The sequence below is a fragment of the Glycine max genome, chromosome 8, assembly GCF_000004515.6.
Source record: "Glycine max cultivar Williams 82 chromosome 8, Glycine_max_v4.0, whole genome shotgun sequence".
Classification (NCBI taxonomy): domain Eukaryota; kingdom Viridiplantae; phylum Streptophyta; class Magnoliopsida; order Fabales; family Fabaceae; genus Glycine; species Glycine max.
Window position 1 is genome coordinate 18,386,442 of NC_038244.2, and position 24,163 is coordinate 18,410,604.

The window sequence follows — 24,163 nt, forward strand, 5'->3', positions numbered from 1 at the left end:
CTTGCATCATGTGGTCCCAATGCACAAATTGTCATCACTTCTACCACCACCTATGTCGCTGCATGGACGATGGTCAACAAACATTATGTGAATTGATCTCAAACCTCGTGTAATTAATAATATCAAGTGTTTGAGTGTTAGTGAGTTTGTCATTGAAAACCCTCTACACACAATGAAACCAAAAGGATATAACACTTACAAATAACACTACAAAAAAATATCAAATGACGTAGATTTAAGATAGTTGAACACCTCTTGTCAACATTTATGGTAATATCTCAATAGGTATTCACTCAAACAAGATTACAAGTTTTCTAAACAAACTTGATTAAAAAATCTTTTCAATTACAAATTCTTCTGACAAATTTGAGAAATCCTTCAAATTATACATCCCGTCTCACTTTGGTGGTACTTCTCTCTTCACAATAACCTACTTTAATAGGACTTTAATTGTTTCATCTATTCTCTCATTATGATAATTGGGTTCTTCAAGAGTCAAGATACATTTTACTATATCTCTTGGAATATACTATTAAATTTTAGTATAAAAAAAATTGCTTTGGTAGTTGAAGGAAGAAAGGAAAAAAAAAGCGTGAGTTTGAATCCCTTCTATTAACAAAATAATTAATATTGATCGATAAAAAATACTATTAAATTTTCTCTCACTTATATTAATGTTTAAAAATTTAGATTAATCTTTCCACCACAACAAGCTAGAGACACATATGTGATTGTCATGTCACCGAAATGAAAATGATAGGAACATTAATATATAATTATTTTTTTTTCTTTTATGCATCTTTGTTCTTTCTCTACGTATTAATTTTGCATTAGTCTTTCGATCTGTCCGTTTGATTATAAATATTTCATACGTCATGGAAATGAACAAAGAGGAATGATTGAAGAAGAATTAAAAACAATTTTAGATTTTTAGTTATGCATTTTAGTCTTTATAGTCACATAAACACACACATAATATATTTTTTAATTGATCCATTGAAATAAAAAACAAATATAATTTTTTTTAATAATTCACATATCATATATTCAATTATGTATAAACTTAACACACATAAAACTTTATTTAGTATTAAACGGGTCAAATCAACACTACTCCTAATATTATTAGGTAACTGTCTTTCAATTTTGAACCACTGACAAATAGAATGCACTTTCAAAAACTTTTTTTTATAACTATTTTTTTTCATCTAGAAACTTAAGTGATATTGCGAAACAAATTTAGGATATAAAATAATAGTTTAACCGAATTTTTGTAACATTTTTTATGTAAACATTTTTTTTTAGTATTGCATAATACATGATAGATCTAGCAGGTTATAGGATCTCTTAAAGTGTTCCTTGATTCTCCAGTTCCACAAGACGTAGCTAGTTACCATGAAAATGAATATTATCACCCAATCCAAAGTTTTGACAAAGGTTAGAGCACATTCACTAAGATTAGGTTCATAGAATTCATCAAGCCCATAGTAATTGAGAAGAGGAATCTAAGCTGCCCAAGTGATAAGCCAATCACGAAGGACATATTCAAAACAATTGAGAAATGGATTGGAGACAATCATCATTGCTTATTTGTTTTCATCCCATTTACTTCGGGCGTGTTCATAAAATAAGTTCGGGTTTCGGCCTTCTATACTTGTCTCTAGCCTCTACCTACCTCAAAATTTTAATAAAGGTATTTATTTTAGATTTAAACCAAACCAGAACAAGATATGATAATACGAGACATAATAGGATAAAATTATATTAATATAATATTATGTGTAGTCAAATTATAGAATTAAATAAATATAAAATTAAAATTAAGATGTATTTTATCATATATATTTCAAAACAAATTTAATATATCATATTATGCAAAATATTTTTTTGATGCATTTAATCAGTTTTATTGAAGACTAATTGCTTTTAGTAGATCTTCTCTCCTAAGTCTTAATCATATTTTTTCATTTATAAAGCTCAAATCCAATACATGTTTGACAAATTTGAGTCTAATTCCATTCAAACCAAAGATATATTAATTTTATTACCAATTATATATAGACATTAAAATTTGATTTGGTGGACAAGATGGATAGGATAGGTATTTATTTTATTATAATTTGTTGTTTGTTACGCGAGTATGATAAGATTATGTTATCCTATTGCTTATCATATCTGGTTGGTCTACTCTATTTTTTTATCCTAAAAGAAAGAGCTAGATTAGGAAGCAAGATGATAAGAAAGCTCTATCTCCTCCATTTTATTTCTCTCTCTATTATGTAATATATTAAATATTATAATATTTGTTACATATATAATTATATTATATTTATTATAGTATTTACCTACTCTATATTTTTATGTTTATAATATATAAATATAATATATGACAATATATTATAATTCAGAATATTATCTAATGTATTTTTATATGATAATTTTGTAACATAAATTTAAATTATGTTATCAATTAAATAATAATTATTCAAATATTTTAAAATCTTACATAATTAACAAAAATGTCTACGTAAATAAAGTATAATTTTATATAATATAGTTAAAATTATAATTTTCATAATTTGTAAAAGAACAATTTTAAATTTAAATTTAAATTTTTTTATGTAATTTTTACAAAATAATATTTTTTTCATATTAAACATAATTTGCATTTTATCCTATCGATACTTTGTTTGTTATTTAGTATGTATAAAAAGATCTAGTTCAATGAATAATATAAATTTTTTAATATTGTGTTCATTTCTAAAGGCTAATTTTTTTTTTCATTTTTTCCTCATTTTTCCACTTTATCACTCTATCCTATCTCTCCAGGTCTCATCCACCAATAACAATTGGCATCGCTGCCACCAAGAGCCAACGACGGCAAAACCACCGCAACTACCACAACGGCAATAATGAATGAAGCCAACGACAAAACCACTGCGAAGTACCAGGAAATCCACCAACAACCCACTCCGTGAACCCACCGTAGCAGCGACAGCAGCGACGGCAACGACAACGGCTCTCCTTCTCTTTCTCAGATCTAGAAACCAAAAACCGATCCAGAAACAAAAAAAAAAAAAAACACAACTCTTTCAGATTTGTAGAAAAAAAATAACACAAACACCGCTGCATGTCTAGGCCAGCATTGTCGTCGTCAAGGTCGAGCCCTAGATCGGTGGCATGCCATCGCCACCCCCGACGCCCTCGACCCTGCCTTCCTCCGCTCCTTCTACATCAAACCCTCTGTCTGGCTCCCTGACAACAAAAACAACTTTGACGATGACCACCACCGCAAACTCCCCTGCCTCGACTTATACCTCGTCATTTGGGGCAAGGCCGATAACCTCCACTACTTCCCCGAATGCATTGCTTACATCGGTCGAATAGATTTGTTTCCAACGAACCCAATTCATCGATGAAGGCAAACAATAGAGGAATGAAGGCCGCCAGCATGATTTGGTCTGCCATCAGGGAGGGAGGTGGAGAGAAAAATCTAGGTCTCATTATGAGGAAAATGAGAGATCAACGAGAGAACGGGCTTTCCAAAGCGACAAATAAGGGAAAAGAAAGAAAAAAAGAAAAAGAAAAAGAAAAGAAATATTTTAAGATAGATTTAGAGTTTAAAAATATCTAATGGTTCATAAAACTTTCAACTAAATTAATTTTCACCTTTCAACTAGTTTAAATGTTTTATCTTACATTAATAAATATCTACTAATCTATTATATTAATAAATAACTACTATTCTATAATACTAACATTTGAGATCCAAATATGGCCCATTTTGATAAAAAAAAAAAAGTACATGTGTTGCAATTTGGTACATTTGGAGATTGAAAGTCTTCCAACAATTTTGCTTCTTCCTCTTATAACTAGACAGTTAAAATTGAACCAAAACCAACACCACTACAGAATAGCAGGCAAAAATACCAAATGGGGTTTTTTTTACAAATTATTTACCTAAATGGGTCTGTTTTGAAATTATTTACTCCATGGGTCTGTTTTTGTACTACAAAGCGTCTCCCCGAAAGGCGCGTTCGTCGTAAAGGCGACAGGTGGCAGCACCTGGGACGCGCCCTGCGTACAGGCGCGACGGGTAGCGCTGCTGCAGCAGGCGCGTCGGGTCGTGTTGGGTACCCAGGCGCGACCCAGTTGGGTCGTACTTTATTTAATATTTTTTATATTTTATATATTGTTTTTATTTAATATATTTTTATATTATTTTATTTTATTTTTTTATATTTTATTTAATAGTTTCTATATTAAATAAATTATTAACATTATATATGATTTTAAAGTCATAAATAATTTTTTATATTGTTTTTATTTATTATATTTTTTATATTTTATTTAATATTTATATATTAAATAAATTCTTAATATTAGAAAAAAAATTAAAAAAAATATTATAAAAAAATATAAAATATAAAAAAGTAAAAAACATTAAATAAAATAATATTATAAAAACAATATACAAAAATATAAAAATATTTAATAAAATAATAAAAAAATATTATTTTAAATAAAATTATTTATGACTTTAAACTCTAAAGTTGAATTTTAAAATTATATTTAATAGTTTATATTTTAAATAAAATTTGGGTTGGGATTATAGTGGGAGTAGGAACATCTATGTGAGTGGAATTTTTTTATATTTTATTTAATAGTTTTTATTTTAAATAAAATTATTTAAAATAATATTTTTTTTATTATTTTATTAAATATTTTTATATTTTTGTATATTGTTTTTATAATATTATTTTATTTAATGTTTTTTACTTTTTTATATTTTATTTAATATTTTTTTTATTTTTTTTCTAATATTAAGAATTTATTTAATATATAAATATTAAATAAAATATAATAAATATAATAAATAAAAATAATATAAAAAATTATTTATGATTTTAAAATCATATATAATGTTAATAATTTATTTAATATAGAAACTATTAAATAAAATATAAAAAAAATAAAATAAAATAATATAAAAATATATTAAATAAAAACAATATATAAAATATAAAAAATATTAAATAAAGTACGACCCAACTGGGTCGCGCCTGGGTACCCAACACGACCCGACGCGCCTGCTGCAGCAGCGCTACCCGTCGCGCCTGTACGCAGGGCGCGTCCCAAGTGCTGCCACGTGTCGCCTTTACGGCGAACGCGCCTTTCGGAGAGGCGCTTTGTAGTACAAAAACAGACCCATGAAGTAAATAATTTCAAAACAGACCCATTTAAGTAAATAATTTGTAAAAGAAACCCCATTTGGTATTTTTGCCCAGAATAGCACGGCAAGGCTTTCTATTACTCCAAGAACACAGTTTGATTGCACACAAAAATCGAGATGACTTATGGTAAAAAAAAGAAAGCACAATAGCCACATCAACATGTAACAGGTAGCATGCATGTGACCATTTGTGTGTGGCAGATTATGTAACAGGTAGCATACATGTGACCATTTGTGTGTGGCAGATTAAGAACAGACAACAAATGACAATTTTTGGGAGTGTAGCGTAATCTTTTTTTGCATGTGACTGAAGTTTCATTGAAGAGGTAAATGTTGATGTTTATCTTTTTTATTTGAATTTGAAATTCAAATTCGTTTGTGTTCCCACTGAATGCTAAGCCTACCTTTTGTTATATGTTCCTATATAAATATATTTTGTTTTAGTTTGCTGAATTTCGTTTGTGAGTTTTGTTACAATTTGTTTGTGAGTTTTATCGCATTTGCTGAAAATATACTCTGTTTTACTTATAGAAAATAGCAAACAAATACAACTCAGTAGTTGAGATCAATGCTGAGAAAGAGAGTTGAAGAATAATGGTTAGGGTTGTTCGTTTGTGGATGGTATCAAATGTTTTAACTAACAAACAAACATCTACCATCGAAATACCATTATCCATGGAGATGGTGCTGGTGGATCCAGTGGTCTATTCATTTCGTAATTTTTCAATTTATTTTGTGTGTAAAATTTTATTATATTGTGAAATTTTGACTCACTATTTTGAATGTAGGAAGATAAAGTGCATGGTTCTGTCAAGCGGACTCTCATTTATAAGTTTGACAAAACCTTGCAAGAAAGAAAAGTGTACTCTATTCAATTTTTTGTTGTTGAGAATGGAGGTATATATAGAACCACCCACCACAAGTACAAAATTGTGTTTTAGTACTCCATTAGGGTTGCATTGGTGGACAATGCAAGTGTTCCAGACTTTGTGTATGATTTTGTACCTATAAGAGACATTGTTTGTGATTTATGACACTGATTATTTAGTTGGTAAGGTTTTCATTGAATGCAAACATTCTAACTTTTATTTTCAGTTTATGCCAATTTTAAAAAATTAAATTACATGTTTCATTTTGCATAGATGTCGTAGGTATTTTGACAGGTGTTGGAACTGAAAGAGAAAATGAAAGAAACGGAAGGAGAACAAAGATGAATGTAATCCAAATAGAAGATGATAGGTAAGTGGTATTTTATTGTTGGTATTTACAATTCTATTCTATTATATTCTATGGTATTTTACTGTTTTCTATTAAGTAATAAGTATTTGTTGTTTGTCATATTTTTTGAAAAATAGATTTAGCATAGAGTGTACTTTATTTGGTCCATTTGTGGATGAACTTAATGTATTTCTTGCATCTAGAGTAGTAAAAAATGTTGTTGTAATAGTTCATCTAGCCAAAGTGAAGTGCTTCCAAGGTATTTGAATTCTGTCTTCTAACAATAAAAGAGTTATTGTTAAATAAAATATATAAACTACTATCTTCTATTTATGGCCGTATTTAAAATTTGTTATTTGAATTAAGCATTGCAAATATAAAGAATAATCTATTAATGTACTACAATCTGTTGGAAGGACCAGATTGAATTTCGATAGTGCAGAATACGAAAAATAGCCTCAACATTTAGGTTAAATTTAGTACTTAATTGTTAAATTATGTTTCTAATGTATTTAGTACTTTAGCCACATAATCTTTGAATGAAGTTGATACAAAAATAGAATTTGAATCTACTCTATATAATGAGGCTAAAATTCAAGGTAACATATAAAATTGGTGATGAAATAAAATGGCCTTACAAATTGCGAATCCTAAATTGCGTTTCGAATTGCGATTCTGTAATGGCCTTACAGATTGCCAATTTGTATACGATATACTTAAGGGTGTTTTTGGGTTTTTCATTCTTATGGTTGGGTGTAGAAGAAAAATGATGGGTGCTTCAAGAAAATCCCACACTTCATAATTCTAAAAATCTATAAAAACGCGCATATTTAGTGAGAATACGAAACATATTCTCAGAACAGAGCAAAACGATGTGTGGGAAGAAGAAAACGAAGAAAAACAAGAATGTCAAGGTTGATGCTTCAAGGAATGATGACTTTCTAAGAGATGTGATGATTGGTGCGTTCACGACATATGATTTCTTCTTTTGGGTATGTGTTCTTCCTTAGAATGTATTCCATTTCACATAGTTTTTTGAAACAACAAAAGCGAACCATCTATTGTTTGGTTGCTTCATTTCACAAGGACACACAAGTATTCTGTTAAGGGTTACAGTAAGAAAAACTTTATTAAGAAATTAGGGTTTCGAAATTGGTTTCAATAAGTTGTTCTTCACTGGAAACTACTATGTCTAGCATAAACGGAGTATAATCATTATCATTTTGGTATTTGTTCAAATGTAATCAATCAACGACATAGTCGATTGTAATGCACCCCTTAAACTCTAATAGCGTAAGAGTCTGAAATTAGAAGTATATTATGTTGAATGTGTTATTTATTAAATATTAAATACTAAAAATGGTATCCAAAACAGAGTACTGATGAAGTCAAAAACTCAAGTTTGCTTATTACAGGAATGTATAAACTTGAATTAAAAAATAGTTTCTTAAAAAACTAATTAAAACAATAATTAAAGAAATAAAACTAATTGGGATTGTTGAATGAGTTGAGTGATAAATTCTAACATTGATTAAGACAAAACCACATTAATATTTCTATTTTGGAATATGCTTAGATAACTAAAGATTCACACACTGACACAGTGTAGCTATTACTCATTTATCTATCTTACTATAACAAATTATATTGGTTTTTATTGAGTCCATTATGCAGGTGTTGATTGTAAAATAGAGACAATACAAACTAAGCCAAAAAACAATCATTTTTCCTAGATGTATTTAGTATTAAATTATCATTCTACATAACCCTTTAAACATAATAATAAGATAAAAATTAGTAAAATGAAAAGTATAATATTTGGTTCTAGTGCATATGAAACAAGATACTTGAAATTGTCGCTTGATTATGATTTATCTATTCAAATGTTTATCTGAATTGGAATATTCTCTTGAGATGTTTCTATACTTGCTATTTTTTGTTTTTCAAAAATTATCTGCAATGTTCGAAAACCTATACAAGATACATTACTATGTAACTAACATTTTTTATAAATTGATTTTTTTAACATACTTTACTATGTCAATGAAACAAGATTTTGTTTTTGTTTGTCCTAAGTTTTGGAAAACATTTAAGAATGAAGTGTCTACAGACTAGAAGTTGATCGATAAGCAGGGGAGGGTATCAAAGGTTGAACTCCTTGAAAATGACAAAGACTCAAATGTCATCTACAAATGTTGGGTTGAATTTAGAAGGCTGGATGAAATTTACGATGAAAGAGAAATAACATTTATTTATATGGGTGACCATAAATTCCATGTTAGGTTCTTCAAACAAGATTCAGAGCTTGCAAGAGTTAATCAGCAACTGAATGAAAAAAATACAAGGGTTGCTGACATTGATGATCCAAGAGTATCAACGTACCAATGGAGAAAAAGGAATTATGAAGACATACTCAATGCAAGGAAATGATGTTTATTCTCCCTCTGTAATACAAAACAATTGTAGTGATGGTTATGTTTTGATGGTTAAGATGTGGTCCATGTGGATGTTTAGACAATTTCTAAGTTAGTGTAAACTTTCGTGTATATATTATTAGTATCTTTTGTGAACAAATATTGTTTTATATAATATATATCGATAATTATTGTAAATGTTCAACTCTTTGTATTTTGTTAATTTTATGTGAAAGACTGAATATGTTGACAACAGAAGACAAATGGGTAGCATGTCCAATTTGATGCAAAAAACAAAAACTTATGTCAGCAGTTATACATAATCCCAGCCAAAGGGATATTACTTGCTTTTTTGCAAACCTACAACAAACTTCAAATTTTTTTTATCAATCCTTTTACTTCCCGTCTGTCCTTTCTATTGTTGGTTATGCTTGGAAATACCATGAAAAGAAAACAACATAGCAATAAGAATTTTATTAAAAATCCTTTGTATATGTTCTTAGCAGTAGAAATTTTCTAGCTTTTTCTATCAAAATGTGTTGCCAAAATGATGACGGTAATACATACTTTTTATTCAAAGACAAAAGCATTTGTATACAAAGCCATATACATGATAGTATATATATATACATTTTGAAAAAATAATAACTAATTGACAACATGAAATTTTGTACAGTTTATAATATTACACACATGGAGGACGAGCCCTGGTGCAGCGGTAAAGTTGTGCCTTGGTGACTTGTTGGTCATGGGTTCGAATCCGGAAACAGCCTCTTTGCATATGCAAGGGTAAGGCTGCGTACAATATCCCTCCCCCATACCTTCGCATAGCGAAGAGCCTCTGGGCGTACGAAGTTTTTTTTTTATAATATTACACACATGCTAATACAAGTATTATAGCAGTTGATTTCACTGAGGTTTGCAAACCCATCATTCTCCTTCGGCCTCCTTAACCTTCCAATTAATTCTGCAACAAAAATTAAGGTCATGACTGGCAAACAATGTTTTGGAAGAACATTTTTCTTTGATTCGGACATTATACTTGCTCTCCATGGGCAATCACCTGAATATAATTTGAGACTTCCATTATGTGCATAGTGCAGGTACCAAAACGGCTAAATTTACTTCTAATTGCATTATCTATTTCTAATTCTACAAAATTAAAAAATAATGGATACAAAATATAATAATTTGCAAAAAAACATAGAATACAACTAAATATTCGAAGCTTAATCAATTTACCCGTGCATTGCATAGGCTCTCATACTAGTAGAATGCATGAGCTCTCATACTAGTAGATTATATATGCAATAATGTGTAAATCATCTAGATCATAAGGATTATTCACATTATTTAAGATTATATATAATCTTGACTATTCAATATTACATTGGTGACTAATATTATATAAAAATAAAATCAATCTTACCTTCAACTTTGTTTGCTTTGGTTTGATCTAGCACCACGCTTACTAAGTTTGTTTATGATGTATGCCATGGCAACTTTAGCACCTAGGCTAGAGTGACCACGAGACAGGCATATAGCAGTAGCACCCCCTAGAAGCAACAAACCATTGGCTATCAACTTTCTTGATGGCCTTCTTTGGATCATCCTAATTTGAGATTCATCAGTAACTTGATCATGGAAGACGGTAGGATTTGCTGGAGAGATGTTACTCGAAATAGTGTCCAAGCAAGCAGGTACCTACACACAACACAAAGGAAGGGAGGGGACTATTAGTCACGAAAATGTGCCTAATATATCTACAAGTGTGGTGTGGAGGAGCTTTGGGAATTGGGAAAATAAGTGCATGGTTTTATAAATCTTCTCATTTTTGTCCAGGCCAGAAATTAGAATTGATTCTAAAATTAAACCTGCCAGTAGGAATCTATCGCATCATAGGAGTTGTTTAATAGGTTAAAGGTGTTATAACTAGTCATCAAGAACAAATTTGAAATCTAAAGCAAATCTGCCTCAAGCAACATTCTGCTAATAGGGAGTGTATTAAATTAAAATTTCAAAAGATTATTTTAATATAAAAAAGTTTTGTAGATTTTAAAAATTATGTAAAAATATTATGACTTATCAGCTTTTTAAAAACACATTAAAAATTACAAGAATTAGTGGAAAAAATAATAAAAAATGATGAGGTTTAGATAAAAAAATAAAACTAATATAATTATTTTTAATAGTTAAATTGATTATAACTTTATGTCCTCTTATACTAACCTTTCTTGCAATAACATTTTTTCATTCTTACTTTTGGATTTAAACAATAAATTTAAAATCATACGTTGATTTTCTGATTTTTTTAATTACTATAACTATTTCATGACAAATCCAATGATATGTTTAAAGGAAGCAGAGGATGAAAATTTTGTACGAGGATTACTAAGTTAAGTGGATGACAAAAGTAAGGTGACACTTACAAAAAATATTGCATTGTGAAGGTAATATGCATAATTAATATAAGAAAAACATGATTAATTTTAGCACATAAGATAAACATTAATTTAGAAAATAAACAAAAAAACACAGAGGGAAAGAGTATATTTGACATTTTTTTTAATCCAAAAGAATAAGAAAAACATATATAGCACACACATTTTAAAAAATATTAAAGAGAGAAGAGGATATGTGTGATGAGAAAAAAGAAAGTCTGGTAACAAATAAAAAAAGAAAGAAAAGAATCTAACAAAATCTCAAGGGTTTGGGTGAGATTGCTTGATAAATGTTTTATATTAAAAAGTCAAATGAAATCTATCAAAATCCTTCTTAAAAAACAATCTATCAAAATTTGTGTATTTTTGAATATTAAAAGTCTTTCTATAAATTATAAAAAGTCTTAATTGAATACCATCAGATTTTTGTTGTCTTCGTTAAAAAATCTTAAAAACCTTAATTAAATACCACAAGACTTATTTATATCATTTAATAATCCTGATTGAATATCAGGAGATTATTTTATATAAATTTTTTTTTTTAAAATCCTTTAGAATCCTAATCCGATACACTCCCCTGAATTAAATGATTATATGTGAAAGTAACAGTACTAACCTTCTGCATTAAATCGATTGAAGTGGTAACTGAACTTGATAAATGATAGCCTATAACAGAGTATCTTCTAAGCGCGTTATCCATCTTACATACATAGTTCCATATGCCCTTGCGAAAGGCCAGCTTAGCCATCTCCGTATTTAAACCAGCATCTTCTTGATGAAACATTGTGATCTCACAGGCATTGCTACCAGGTACTGTAATTATATAAATACCAGTCACAATACAGTCCTTTCATAGCTAGAAATCATTCACTCAATGTTGAGGCAATGAAATAAAAATTAAAAGGGAGCACAAGAATACCACGGGGTGCAAATACAAAGAAAGATTTTCAACAGTATCAAACTCCAAATAAATGTGCAGAGATAGAAATAGGTTGTAATGGTACATTATTCAATTTAGCACATACATATTTTATAAAGAAATGACACGAGATAAAGAGATTTCAACCATTTTTTATAGGATTAGAAATGATATCACTTAAAGGAAGGAGAAAATGTGAGGAAATTGCTGGAGTGAAAATCATCCTCAGCCTAAGGATTGATATACAGAATAATTACATAGAAAAATGAATATAAGATGCAATTTACAAGAAAGAATACAACAACAAAAGTCTTATCCCACTAAGTGAAGTCAGCTACATGGATCACACAACACCAATGGATTCAGTCAAAAGATCAAATTCTTAGGAATATTATTCACCATGAGATCCCTTTTAACAATCTCCTCCAATGTCTTTTCTTGGTCTACCTTTCTGTTAGGCCACAAGGTTAAAAACTATGCAATGCTCTCCTCATTAGTCATTGGTACTTTCAGTGGCCTTCTTTGAATAATAGGCCAAATCACTTTAACTGATTTTCTCTCTTCTTTTATTCAATTGAAGTGAAACCAGTATCTCCTTCTATACAATCATTTTATATCCTGGCCTTTTTTGTGTAGCAACAAATCCAATTTAACATTCTCATTTATCTTACTCCCATGAGACAGCATAGATAGACTCAAGGACATGGAGGGAAACAAAGGCCTAGGTTTGATCATTGTCAAAAGTGTTGAAGATTTTGATAAAACTCAGAAAAGAGAAAAGAATTTTTTTTTTTTTGGGGGGGGGGAGGGGTGTGGTTCATTTCACCAAATCAGAAGCTTACATCTGAGTATCTATAAGCCTAGCTAGTGACAGCTGGCACAACTAACCTCACCACTAACTCTAATTACTAAAACTACCCCAAGGACACAGTTGAATAACTGTTCCTTTATTACAATAATCTTACAAAAAGACTTGGCATATGAAGGAGAACTGTTGGAAGCTTTGTAGAAAACCTGCAAATTCAAAGAAAAAATAGGGAGGTGGTACAAAGTTAGGGGAGACTTTCATGCATTTCTAGCTAGCACTTTTGATCCAAAGCAGCAATCATCCTCGGATTCTGTTCCTTTCAGCAAAGAACAGATAGTGCACCGATACAAAATGTTTCAAACCCATTCTATAGGCAATCCTAGTTCATCTAGTTCAACAGTACAGTCAGGTAATCTTTCACTGCTATCGCAGCTTATGCTCATTCTAATGGTTCCTGGATTTTAGACATGGCTGCCACAGATCATACAACCATAAACATCACAGTTGTTTTCTTCATATGTCCCTTGTTGGAGGAGCTACATACTTTATTCTAAGGTCATCGAGACAATCTTCACCCATAACAACCCACACCCCTTGGCTCTGAATTCTACCTTAGGACCGTGCATGAACTAACTACCCACACTAATTGAATACGCTATTTGATGTGGGATATATAAATGACCTTTCCCACAGGTCTTTGATAGTAGTGGGTTTTCTCCACCCTTTGGCTTTCTTCATCATTCTTGATCCTGTGATTTTGCTCTTGATAGATTTCAACTTAAAACCAATTAGCACTAAGTGAAGTTGTCCAACAGATATACAAGTTGCACCCTGAGAATTAAGGCAAACAATGTGGGACTTCCTAACACCTCCCTTCCACAAATGCCTTTCTAGAACAGGCAAGCCTATTAGAATAGGCGAGAACCAAGATGGGTTAGGCTTTGATATCATGTTAGATTTCAACTTAAAACCAATTAGCATTAAGTGAAGTTATTCAACAAATATATAAGTTGTATCCCGAGAATTGAGGCAGGCGATGTGGAACTTCCTAACAGCTCTATGAGTACTCTGATAGTCTTACAACCCCCAAGATTGCGAGCTCGGATACCAACTTGAAAACTAGAAAGATTTGTGTTAGAATCCAATTGCAAGGTATGACTTGAGTCCCACATTAGAAGTATTGAATTCTAATATGGAGTTTATATGTCCTTGGGCTCTCCAACTCCAATAGCTAGGCTTTGTGGAGTAGTTCTCCCAGGGTTTTTATCAATCGATATTAGAGCCTTCCACCATGTGCCTTAGTTGCAAATGAGCAGCGTGAGTGGTGATGCCAACATTGCAATGTTCACCTAGGACTAGTCAAAAGGTTAGTGGATAGTCAGCATGTGTGGGCATTGGAACTATGGAGTGTGGTGGGATGGTAAGATCCAATTACATGGTATGGGACTTCAATCCCACATTATAAGTACGGGATTCTAATGTGGGGTTTATAAGTCCTTGGGCACTCCACCTACAATAACTAGCTTTTGTGGTAACTATCTAATTCATAACGATCAAGGGGGGGAGAGAGACGCAGAGAGAGTGTGAGGTAGGTCCTATTTCAACTACGCTAGGAAGGATAATGTGCAACATGAAGCCAAGGGTACAAAGTCAACTAGGGGGAATTGAAGAAGTAACAACTGGAGGGATACTCCGAACATCCTCTCGTTATATTTCACGAGGTTTCTAGAAGACATGGTTGAAAAGGAGTTGTGAGCAGCTTTTAAGAAATGCAGAGATGTCAAGGAGGTTTTTATTGCAAGGAATCAGAATAGAAGTGGCCATGGGTACGGTTTTGTGAGATTCAAAGGGGTGGGCAATGCAAAGAGACTAGAGAGACAACTGGACAATCTGTTTCTCAGAGATTTGAAACTACATGTAAACTTACCAAAGCATGATAGGGAACAAAAGCTAATAAAGACAATGAAAAACAAGCCCCAATCAAAAGAGGAGGCAGTCACGGCGAAGGTGAGTGACAGGGACAACGACAAAGGAAAAGGCATAGCAAACCAGAGAACAACAACTACTGGAGGTCAGCAGCACAGTATCAAAAATGTGATAGGCAGCTGAACTTATGTGAACGTGGTCGCAACAGGCAGGAATTATGGGACGAAAAAATGGACACCGAAGCCTGCACATGCAAATAGTATACCATCTTGTTCGTCTGTCCAATTAACGATACAATTGGATAAGAAACCATGGCTAACCAACACTTGGGTGGGAAGACTGAAGAACCTAGTAATGTTTGATAGGCTCAAAGAAGAATTTATGTGGGATAGAGGTGAAGAGATAAAACCAAAATACATTGGTGGAGACATGGTGCTTCTTATGGGAATTTCAGACACAAGAGCAGAATAGTTGTGTAGAGAAGGAATCGAAAGCAACCTATCAATGTTCCACACGCTGGAGAGATGGAGTCCGTCTTTGAGGGCTGGTTTCAGACTGGCTTGGGTGATGTGCTGGGGGATTCCTCTTCATGCATGGGATGCGAAAAATATCACAAAGATCGAGAACGGGATTGGGGAGGTGATGGACGTTGATGAAGATGTAAGAGAGCTCCACAAACTGGATAGGGCACGTGTCCTAATAAAAATCCCATGGCTCCATGTGATAAATCACATAGTTACAACATTCATCAATGGGGTCGCGCACACGGTTAAGATTGTGGAGGAGATATGTTGTGGGTCTCACAGATGCAACTATAACAGAGGGGACTATAGAGAATCATCTGAAGAAATATCTTCAGAGTGAAGCGACATCAGATTCGACATCCAATTAGAGGAAGGTCAGGCGGACGGCAAGTCTCCGATATCAAACACTGTCTCAGATGCTAAGGGAGATGCAAGGGCTGTGAACTGTGGAATGCCCCGTTGGGTATTACCCACTCTCTGCAACAACGGTCAACAATGTTGATAGCAGAGACTACTCACCAAAGCATGGACCCACCCACTGATTTAGGTGAGAATATGTGTACAAAAGAAGGCTGACACTGCAGAACAGCAGGAGGGGGACATGGAGGATAGCAGACAGCAAAATCTGGCAGCAGAAAGTAACCATATAGGGGAGGCAGATGCAGTGCTTTCAAGTGAGGAGGGGCAAAAGTTCAATAAAAAGAGCAAGAAAGGGTCCCACATACTCAGATAGATTTTGAATTAAAGGGGTTGCATAGGGAGAGGTGGGAACCAATTCAAGAGTGTGAAAAAGACAAAGCAGGCTTGAGTCCCACCAAAAAAATTTGTGTTGGGGATAATAAAGAGGAGTTCAAGGATTTGGGCCTCCATCTGAATGGGCCCAATAAAAAATGGAAGGTGTACACAAGAAACAAGGGGTACAGTAAGGAAAATCAGACCATTCATAAATTAAACTTGCAAAAGGAACAGAAGGCATGTCTAGAAAGCAGACAAAACGCTGAAAGCAGGAACAACTATTTAAAATACACCCAGCCAGCTTCCCCTAAACAGAAAACAGGTAGTGGGCTGAAGAAAGTTGTCATTTGGGAAGGAAACTCCAAGGATAAAAAGGCCACAACATCAGCAATTCCAGCTTCAACATCCAGAAGCTATGAATTATTAAAAGAGGCAGTAAATACCTTGGAAATGGCAAAAAACATAGGAGTCAATTTCAGCAAACAGGATGGAACAATTATAGGAAAACTGATCAACATGGAAGAAAGGGACAAGGGCATAAATCAGGGGAAGGGAAGCAATGTAGGTGACTCATGAAGATTGAAACCTACAATGTAAGAGGCTTGGGGAGGGGTCTAAAATGGGCCTCAATATGAAATTTGGTGAAAAAAGAGCAAGTAGATATGTTATGCCTACAGGAGACTAAGAAGGAAGCCATTGACAAAACTTTATGTCAAGCTTTGTGGGGAGATGCTGAAGTTAAGTGGGAATTACAGCCAACAATCAATAATGAAGGGGGATTATTGTGTATCTAGAGTGATGCAACTTTCAAAATGGAAAAGAAGGTGATGGGCAATGGTTTCATATATTTGGAAGGTACTTGGGTTGGTGATGGTGGAAAAGTGACTATAATTAATATTTACTCACCTTGTGACATAGCTTCCAAAAGAATTATATGGGATGATATCAAACAACTTAGAGCTACCAACAATGGGGGTTTATGGTTTATTTTAGGAGACTTCAATTGCATTAGAAGGCAATATGAAAAAGTAGGAGTATGTCATAGGATTCAGAATGGGGGCAGCATAAAGGAATTCAATGACTGGATTGTTGACTTAGATGTTGAGGATGTACCTAGTGTGGGCAGAAAATTCACTTTGTACAGACCAAATGGGACAGCAAAAAGCAAAATTGATAGGGTCCTTGTCTCAGCTGATTGGTTTTGCAAATGGCAAGACAGTATTCAGATTATTTTGGATCGTAATTTCTCTGATCATTGTCCAATCTTGTTACGATCCTCTTTTGTTGACTGGGGACCCAAGCCTTTTAGGTTTCTTGACTGTTGGCTGCAAGATAAATCTCTCAGGAAGGTAGTTCAGGACTGCTGGATGGACAGTTCTGTATCAGGCTGGGGGGAATATGTCCTAAAAGAAAAGTTTAAGAAGCTAAAGCAGAGACTAAGATTGGAATACAAATCACTCTGGAGATGCTCAACAGAAATTAAAGAAAGTGGAAGTCGAGCTCAATAATCTGGAAAAAGAGGGAGATGATAGGCAGCTGAATGAGGAAGATCAGAAATTAAGAAGGCAACTACAGGAGGAATTATGGTGGACAGCAAGATCAATTGAATCCATAACTAGACAAAAGGCAAAATCAAGATGGATTAAGGAAGGGGATTGCAACTCTAGATATTTTCAATTGACTATAAATTGGAAGTGGCATTATAACATGCTTAGAGGGGTGAATATTGATGGGTGTTGGATTCATGAACCAGGTAGATTTAAAGAAGAGACTAGGCTATTCTTTAAAAGGAGATTTCAGGAACCTGAGTGGGAGAGACCGAGGCTGGATGGAGTTAGATTTAAGTCCATTGATCAGCAGCATAATACTTAGCTGGTGGCTCATTTCGAAGAGGATGAAGTTAGGGCAGCCATCTAGGATTGTGGTAGTGCGGAAAGCCCTGGACTAGATAGACTGAATTTTAATTCTATCAAACAGTTTTGGGATCTCCTAAAACCAGATGTGCTTAGATTCCTAAATGAATTTCATGTCAATGGATTTTTTCCAAAAGGAGGCAATGCGTCTTTTCTAGCGTTGATTCCTAAAGTAAATGACCCACAAGGCCTCAATGATTACAGACCTATCTCTTTAATAGGCTGTATCTACAAAATTGTGGCAAAGCTTCTGTCTAACAGGCTTGAGAAGGTGCTGCCTGGCATCATTGATGAATGTCAATATGCTTTAAGGAGGGCAGGTAGCTACTACACAGTGTGGTTGTAGCTAACGAAGTTGTAGAAGAAGCAAAGAGACGCAATAAGAGTTGCTTAGTGTTTAAAGTAGACTATGAAAAGGCCTATGACTCTGTGAGCTGGGATTTTCTTTCTTACATGATGAAACGGATGGAGTTTTGCACCAAATGGATCAAGTGGATTGATGGATGCTTGAAGTCAACCTCAATATCAATCTTGGTAAATGGTAGTCCCACAGATGAATTTTCTCCTCAAAGAGGTCTAAGGCAAAGGTGACCCACTAGCTCCTTTCTTGTTCAACATTGTAGCCGAGGGGCTAGCTAGCTTGATGAGAGAAGCCCAGGAACAGAAGCTCTATGAAAGGATTAAGATAGGGAAGGATGAGGTGGACATTAGCTTACTTCAATATGCTGATGATACAATTTTCTTTGGGAAAGCATCCTTGGAGAATGTAAAAGCAATCAAGGTCTTGTTGAGAAGCTTTGAATTAGTTTCCAGGTTGAGGATAACTTTTGCTAAAAGCAAATTCAGGGCAATTGGCATGTCACATCATTGGATTCAAAATGCGGCAAATTACCTTAGTTGCAAAGTGTTGGTCATTCCTTTCTTGTATTTGGGTATCCCTATTGGGGCAAACTCAAGGTGTAGCGTGATTTGGGACCCTATAGTTGAGAGATGTGAGAGAAAACTATCAAAATGGAACCAAAGACATCTATCTTTTAGGGGAAGGGTCACTCTTACAAAGTCAATTTTAAATTCAATCCCTATTTTCTTTCTTTTTTTTTTTCCAGGGTCCCAAAGAAGGTGGCCATCAAATTGGTGAGGCTACAGCGATGGTTCTTAAGGGGTGGAAATTCAGACCAAAGGAAAATTGCTTGGGAAAAATGGAAGACAATTGTCTTCCAAAGGAGAAAGGTGGGTTGGAGATGCGGGATATAGCTAAGTTCAATTGCGTTCTTCTTAGGAAATGGCATTGGAACCTTTTCCATCATAAGGGAGAATTATGGGCGAGGGTTTTGGATTCCAAATACAGGAGCTGGAGAAGTCTGGATGAATCAAGATCAAATACCTCTGATTCAATCTGGTGGTGGGATTTAAGACATGTTTGTAATGCTTCTGGCGAGGAGGGATGGTTTAGAGGCAGTATAGAATGGAAAATTGGATGTGGAGCAAAGGTTAAATTGTGGGAAGATGGTTGGCTGACTGGTGGGAAATCGCTGGCAGAAAAATATCCTTGTATATACAGTATATCTTAGCAGCAACAGAATTCAATTCAGCAGATGGGGATAGCAACAATGGGAGGATGGGAATGGCACCTAGAGTGGAGAGGCGTTTTAGGGAAGTGGAGGTGGACACGGTTGCAAAATTCATGGAGGATATTCAGGCTGTGACAATGCAAGTTAATCAGCAGGATAGTTGGGAGTGGAGGTTAGATTCTTGGGGGGTTTACACAGTGGCCAGTGCTTACAAAGTGTTAGCTTCCCAATTATCATAAGACAATTTTGATGAGGTATTTAAGCAGGTTTGGAAGCTCAAAATTCCAAGTAAGGTGTCTCATTTCATTTGGAGATTAATCCAGGAGAGACTACCAACAAAGGTTAATATGAGAAGAAGGAATGTGGAGCTGAATGATATCTTGTGTCCTTTCTGTAGATTGAATGAGGAGGAGGTATCCCACTTGTTCTTTAATTGTGACAGAATATTGCCTCTTTGGTGGGAATCATTGACTTGGCTGAATATAAAGGCTGTTTTCCCAAAATCACCTAGAGACCATTTCCTTCAACATTGCCACAGATATCTCAAGGGTATTATCTCTCAGTGACGGCAAATATGGTGGACTGCCTTAACTTGGTGCATCTGGTTTCATCGAAACAGAATTATATTTGCAAATGAAAAGTTTAATGGTCAAAAGCTGATGGAGGATGTTATTTTCTTCTGCAGGAGTTGGCTCAAAAATTTGGAAAAAGGATTTGATATTCCATTTCACTCATGGGCAAGCAACATAAGAGTTGGGTTTTGTAATCAGGGGGGGTTGTCCTATAGGTTATTGATGGAAGGATGTCTTTACTAATTCTCACCTATGGAGAATTAATTCTTGCAATAAAGCTTGAATTAGGTTTCCATAGGTTTTCAAATAGTATGGACACAATGTACATATATCAGTACCACTTGTACTATTCCCTTCATACTAATATAAATTAGTTTTGCTTATAAAAAAAAACTAGCTTTTGTGGTGGGATTCTCCCAAGGCTCTCATCAATTTGAAAAGAGAAAACTAAAAATAATTTTAATTCTAATTTGATGAATATGAAATAAAGGAAATCACTCCTATATATAGACTTTATCACATTAACTTAGGAGCCTCAAGAGACTAAAAAAACACTTTACAATTATAAAGAGCCTAAGAATCTGTACAGGCTAATTAAAGATAAAAATTAAATTCTATTAATTACAATAATTATACTCCACAGCATTAAGGAGAAAATAATTGAGTATTTGAGTAAGTTTCTTGAGTGGAAAACACACTCAACCTAACAATTTATCTAGAGAATAATTACATAGAAAAATAAAAACTTCGTACCCCATTGCCCAGAGGCTCTTCGCTATGCGAAGGTATGGGGGAGGGATATTGTACGCAACCTTACCCTTGCATATGCAAAGAGGCTGTTTCCGGATTCGAACCCATGACCAACAAGTCTCCAAGGCACAACTTTACCGCTGCACCAGGGCTCGCCCTCAATTACATAGAAAAATGAATACACAAAATTAGGCTAATCATTGTAACTCTATTTCCTAAGTTACAATGAATCTAGGCAACTTGGAAAGTAGAGTAGGCTTATTAAATTGTACTCTTTAACAACATTAAAAAGTAATAGTTACAACTTCAAGTAGACCCCCCCCCCCCCCCACCCCAAAAAATAGATCACTGTCAACGAACAAAAACTTGAAATAAACCAGGAACGTACCTTCTCTTATTTGCCAGCCAGATCTAAAAAACTCAACTCGTACATATTTTCTCTGTCGTGGTGCCAAAGGATGCTCACATTCCTAACATGGTTCATGATAAAAAAAAATGGAAAGAAAATAATCATTGCATACAAAGAAAAGAAACAGCTTTCAATTAAAAAAATAAAAACAATTCTTTTTATGCATCCTCAAATACATTAGCAATAAATGTCACAATTACCACATTCTTCCACAAATAAAGATTGTATTTTCTGTCAATTTCCAATATGCTTTGTCACTGTATTTCCCTTGGAAGTATCATTGACAAAAGGGAAAAGTTCAAGATAGGATTTTGCCTATTGTCTAAATATGCACATACCATCTGAAAGATATCAACAGGAAGATTATGAACAGATAGCCAGATAGGTGAAACGAATGGAGAATAGGGATGCATCACTCATGCTGAACTGTTTGCCAATATCAACAAGGCATACGAAAGTTCTACCAAACCAAGTTTTGCAATGGTTAACAGCTTCTATTTAAATGTATATAATGAGAAACCAGAATATTTTGATGTGAAAATATGTCAGCATATAGTGTACAAATCCCAACAAATAAATCTCCAAGTAGGCAAAAAAAAAAAAAAAACAGTTAAAACATTGATAATTAGTTAATTACTCATGGATAGTATTACATGCAAATAATAGTGTCTTCTAAGTTATAATCTGAATCTCTATCTACTTGACACTATATTTTCTAAGAACTTTATCATCATTTTCTCCTACATAGATTCTTCCTCTTAAATGATAGGGTAAAAAAGGTGAAGAGACAGAGTAAGGGAGAGATATAGTTGCAACAACATTCATATATTAATGCAATTACGATTCACAAGTATCAGGATCATAACAATGTGCATTAACACTAATCAGTAGATAAAAACAATTATTCACATTTTATTATACAAAAAACCATAATAATTGGTGATTACCTTCATAAAACAGTAAAATGTTTTATCACTCCCCTCCCACAACTTCCAAGCTAGCACATATTCTCTAGGCTTTAAAAGAGGGAACTTTTTAATTGTATGACCAACTTCAGTACCATCAGATTTGTCTACCTGCAGTTGTTTATGCTCAACCAGTGTTTTATCCCACTGCTTTCTGTAATCATTGTCCATGTAGAAGTTTCTTAGCATCTCTGATGAAATGTCATTGAACACAGTCTTGCTCAAATATTTCAGGGGACCATTCTGCAACATCAATGGAGAAACAACTATGTAGTTTATAGACCACTTTCAAAACCATTCTATTTTCATATGCATATAGCAGTTACTGAATTAGAACCTATCAAAATGAAGATTACACACTGGAAAAACAGAACAAGAAATGGATGTAACATCCTGACACTATTATTATTTAACAGAAAAAAAAATACTTGGGTGTGAAAAACTATCAAGTAAATTTCTATTTTTCCTTAGACACAATAAGTTACTACTGAACTGTAGTGCATCAGAGGATGGTTTGACTCTGCATTTGTGTCTGTACCTGGGTGTTCCTGCACATTGTGTGAGAGAGAAAAGGGAAACACGGAAATATTTTATTCATTATATAACAATTAAAGCTTCATAAACGTCAGACACAAGGCACACAACATTTATGAAAGAAACATTTTATTGTTATTAAAACAAATAAGTTATGTGTTCACATTCCCAGAAAGAAAAATGATCAATTTAAGTCTACAACCGAGTTAAAATAATAAAATCAGTAACCTTAGGCCTGCAGCATTTCACACTGTAGCTTAGATGATGGTTTCTTTTATCTAGAACATCCTCCCATTTATCACTGCCGAGCTTCTCATCCAAAATCTCCATTAAAAATTTCAAATCTGCATCTGTCACAAAATTTGAGGTTCTGCTTCTGCAAGAGTAGAATAATCAAATAATCTTATTATGCACCTGACTCAATGCCAGTTAATAACATCAATGAAACAAACAAGTATGAATATGACTCAAAGTATTAGGGTGAGTCCGTTTAAAAGGAAATTTAGTGATAAAAAAATATGCAGTGAAAGTTGTATGATTGAGAAATCGTCGCTTTAAAGTGCTGAAGTGAAAGTGAATTAAAGTAATATATTAAAAGGGGGCTTGCTAAACAAGCACAGAATCATGTAATATATTTTGGGGCAAGACGGTTTGTGAAAGTTAAAGAAAAGCACAAACAGTAAATTCCAAGACCTGGAGTTTGAGTTTGAATTGATAGAATCGAAGAGCAGTAATGAAGTGGATGGAGACGACGGAGATGAAGCGAAGAAAAATCTGTGACGCTGCCAAAGCAATAATATAAGGAACACAACAACAGCTACAACACCATAGCCATAGCCATAGATGTTTAATACACTCATCGTCATCGTCGTCGTCGTTATCGTATTCATATTCTTTTTCCACTCCTCGACTCGTTCAATCAATTCTCTCTCCTCTACCCCTTTCCATTGCCCAGTACCTCTTATTTTATTTTGCTACTTACAATAAAAAAAATAAAAATAGTACATGGCTATCACAAATTGTTCTCCAGCAAAAAAAATATAATCACAATAATTTTGTTGACATGATTTTTTTACAAGAATTTAAATTCTTAAAAAAGAATTACATTCTTTTCAATTAATCAAATACACTTTTATAATTTTTATTTTTTAAATTTATACATTTTTAATTTCCTTCAAAATAATTATGTATAATTTTAAATATTTATTATTATTGTTATTTCTCAACTTAT

At 33.4% G+C, this 24,163-nt stretch overlaps 1 protein-coding gene across 2 annotated transcripts; it reads right to left on the minus strand.

Annotated features, from left to right (window-relative positions):
- Window positions 1-9,416: 9,416 nt before the first annotated feature.
- On the minus strand, window positions 9,417-23,938 carry LOC102661161 (uncharacterized). Of its 2 annotated transcripts, none has more exons than XM_006585621.4 (7): window positions 23,626-23,938; window positions 23,161-23,308; window positions 22,381-22,641; window positions 21,413-21,494; window positions 11,923-12,119; window positions 10,295-10,569; window positions 9,417-9,832 (listed from the first exon to the last, which is right to left on the minus strand). In XM_006585621.4, the coding sequence occupies exons 1-6, from the start codon at window positions 23,820-23,822 to the stop codon at window positions 10,297-10,299; spliced, it is 1,158 nt and encodes a 385-aa protein (XP_006585684.1). In that variant the 5' UTR covers window positions 23,823-23,938; the 3' UTR covers window positions 9,417-9,832; window positions 10,295-10,296. The 2 variants fall into 2 exon arrangements, with proteins under 2 accessions (XP_006585684.1, XP_014634670.1); XM_014779184.3 differs by having other exon boundaries at window positions 9,417-9,928; window positions 23,626-23,937.
- Between the last annotated feature and the right edge of the window lie 225 nt (window positions 23,939-24,163).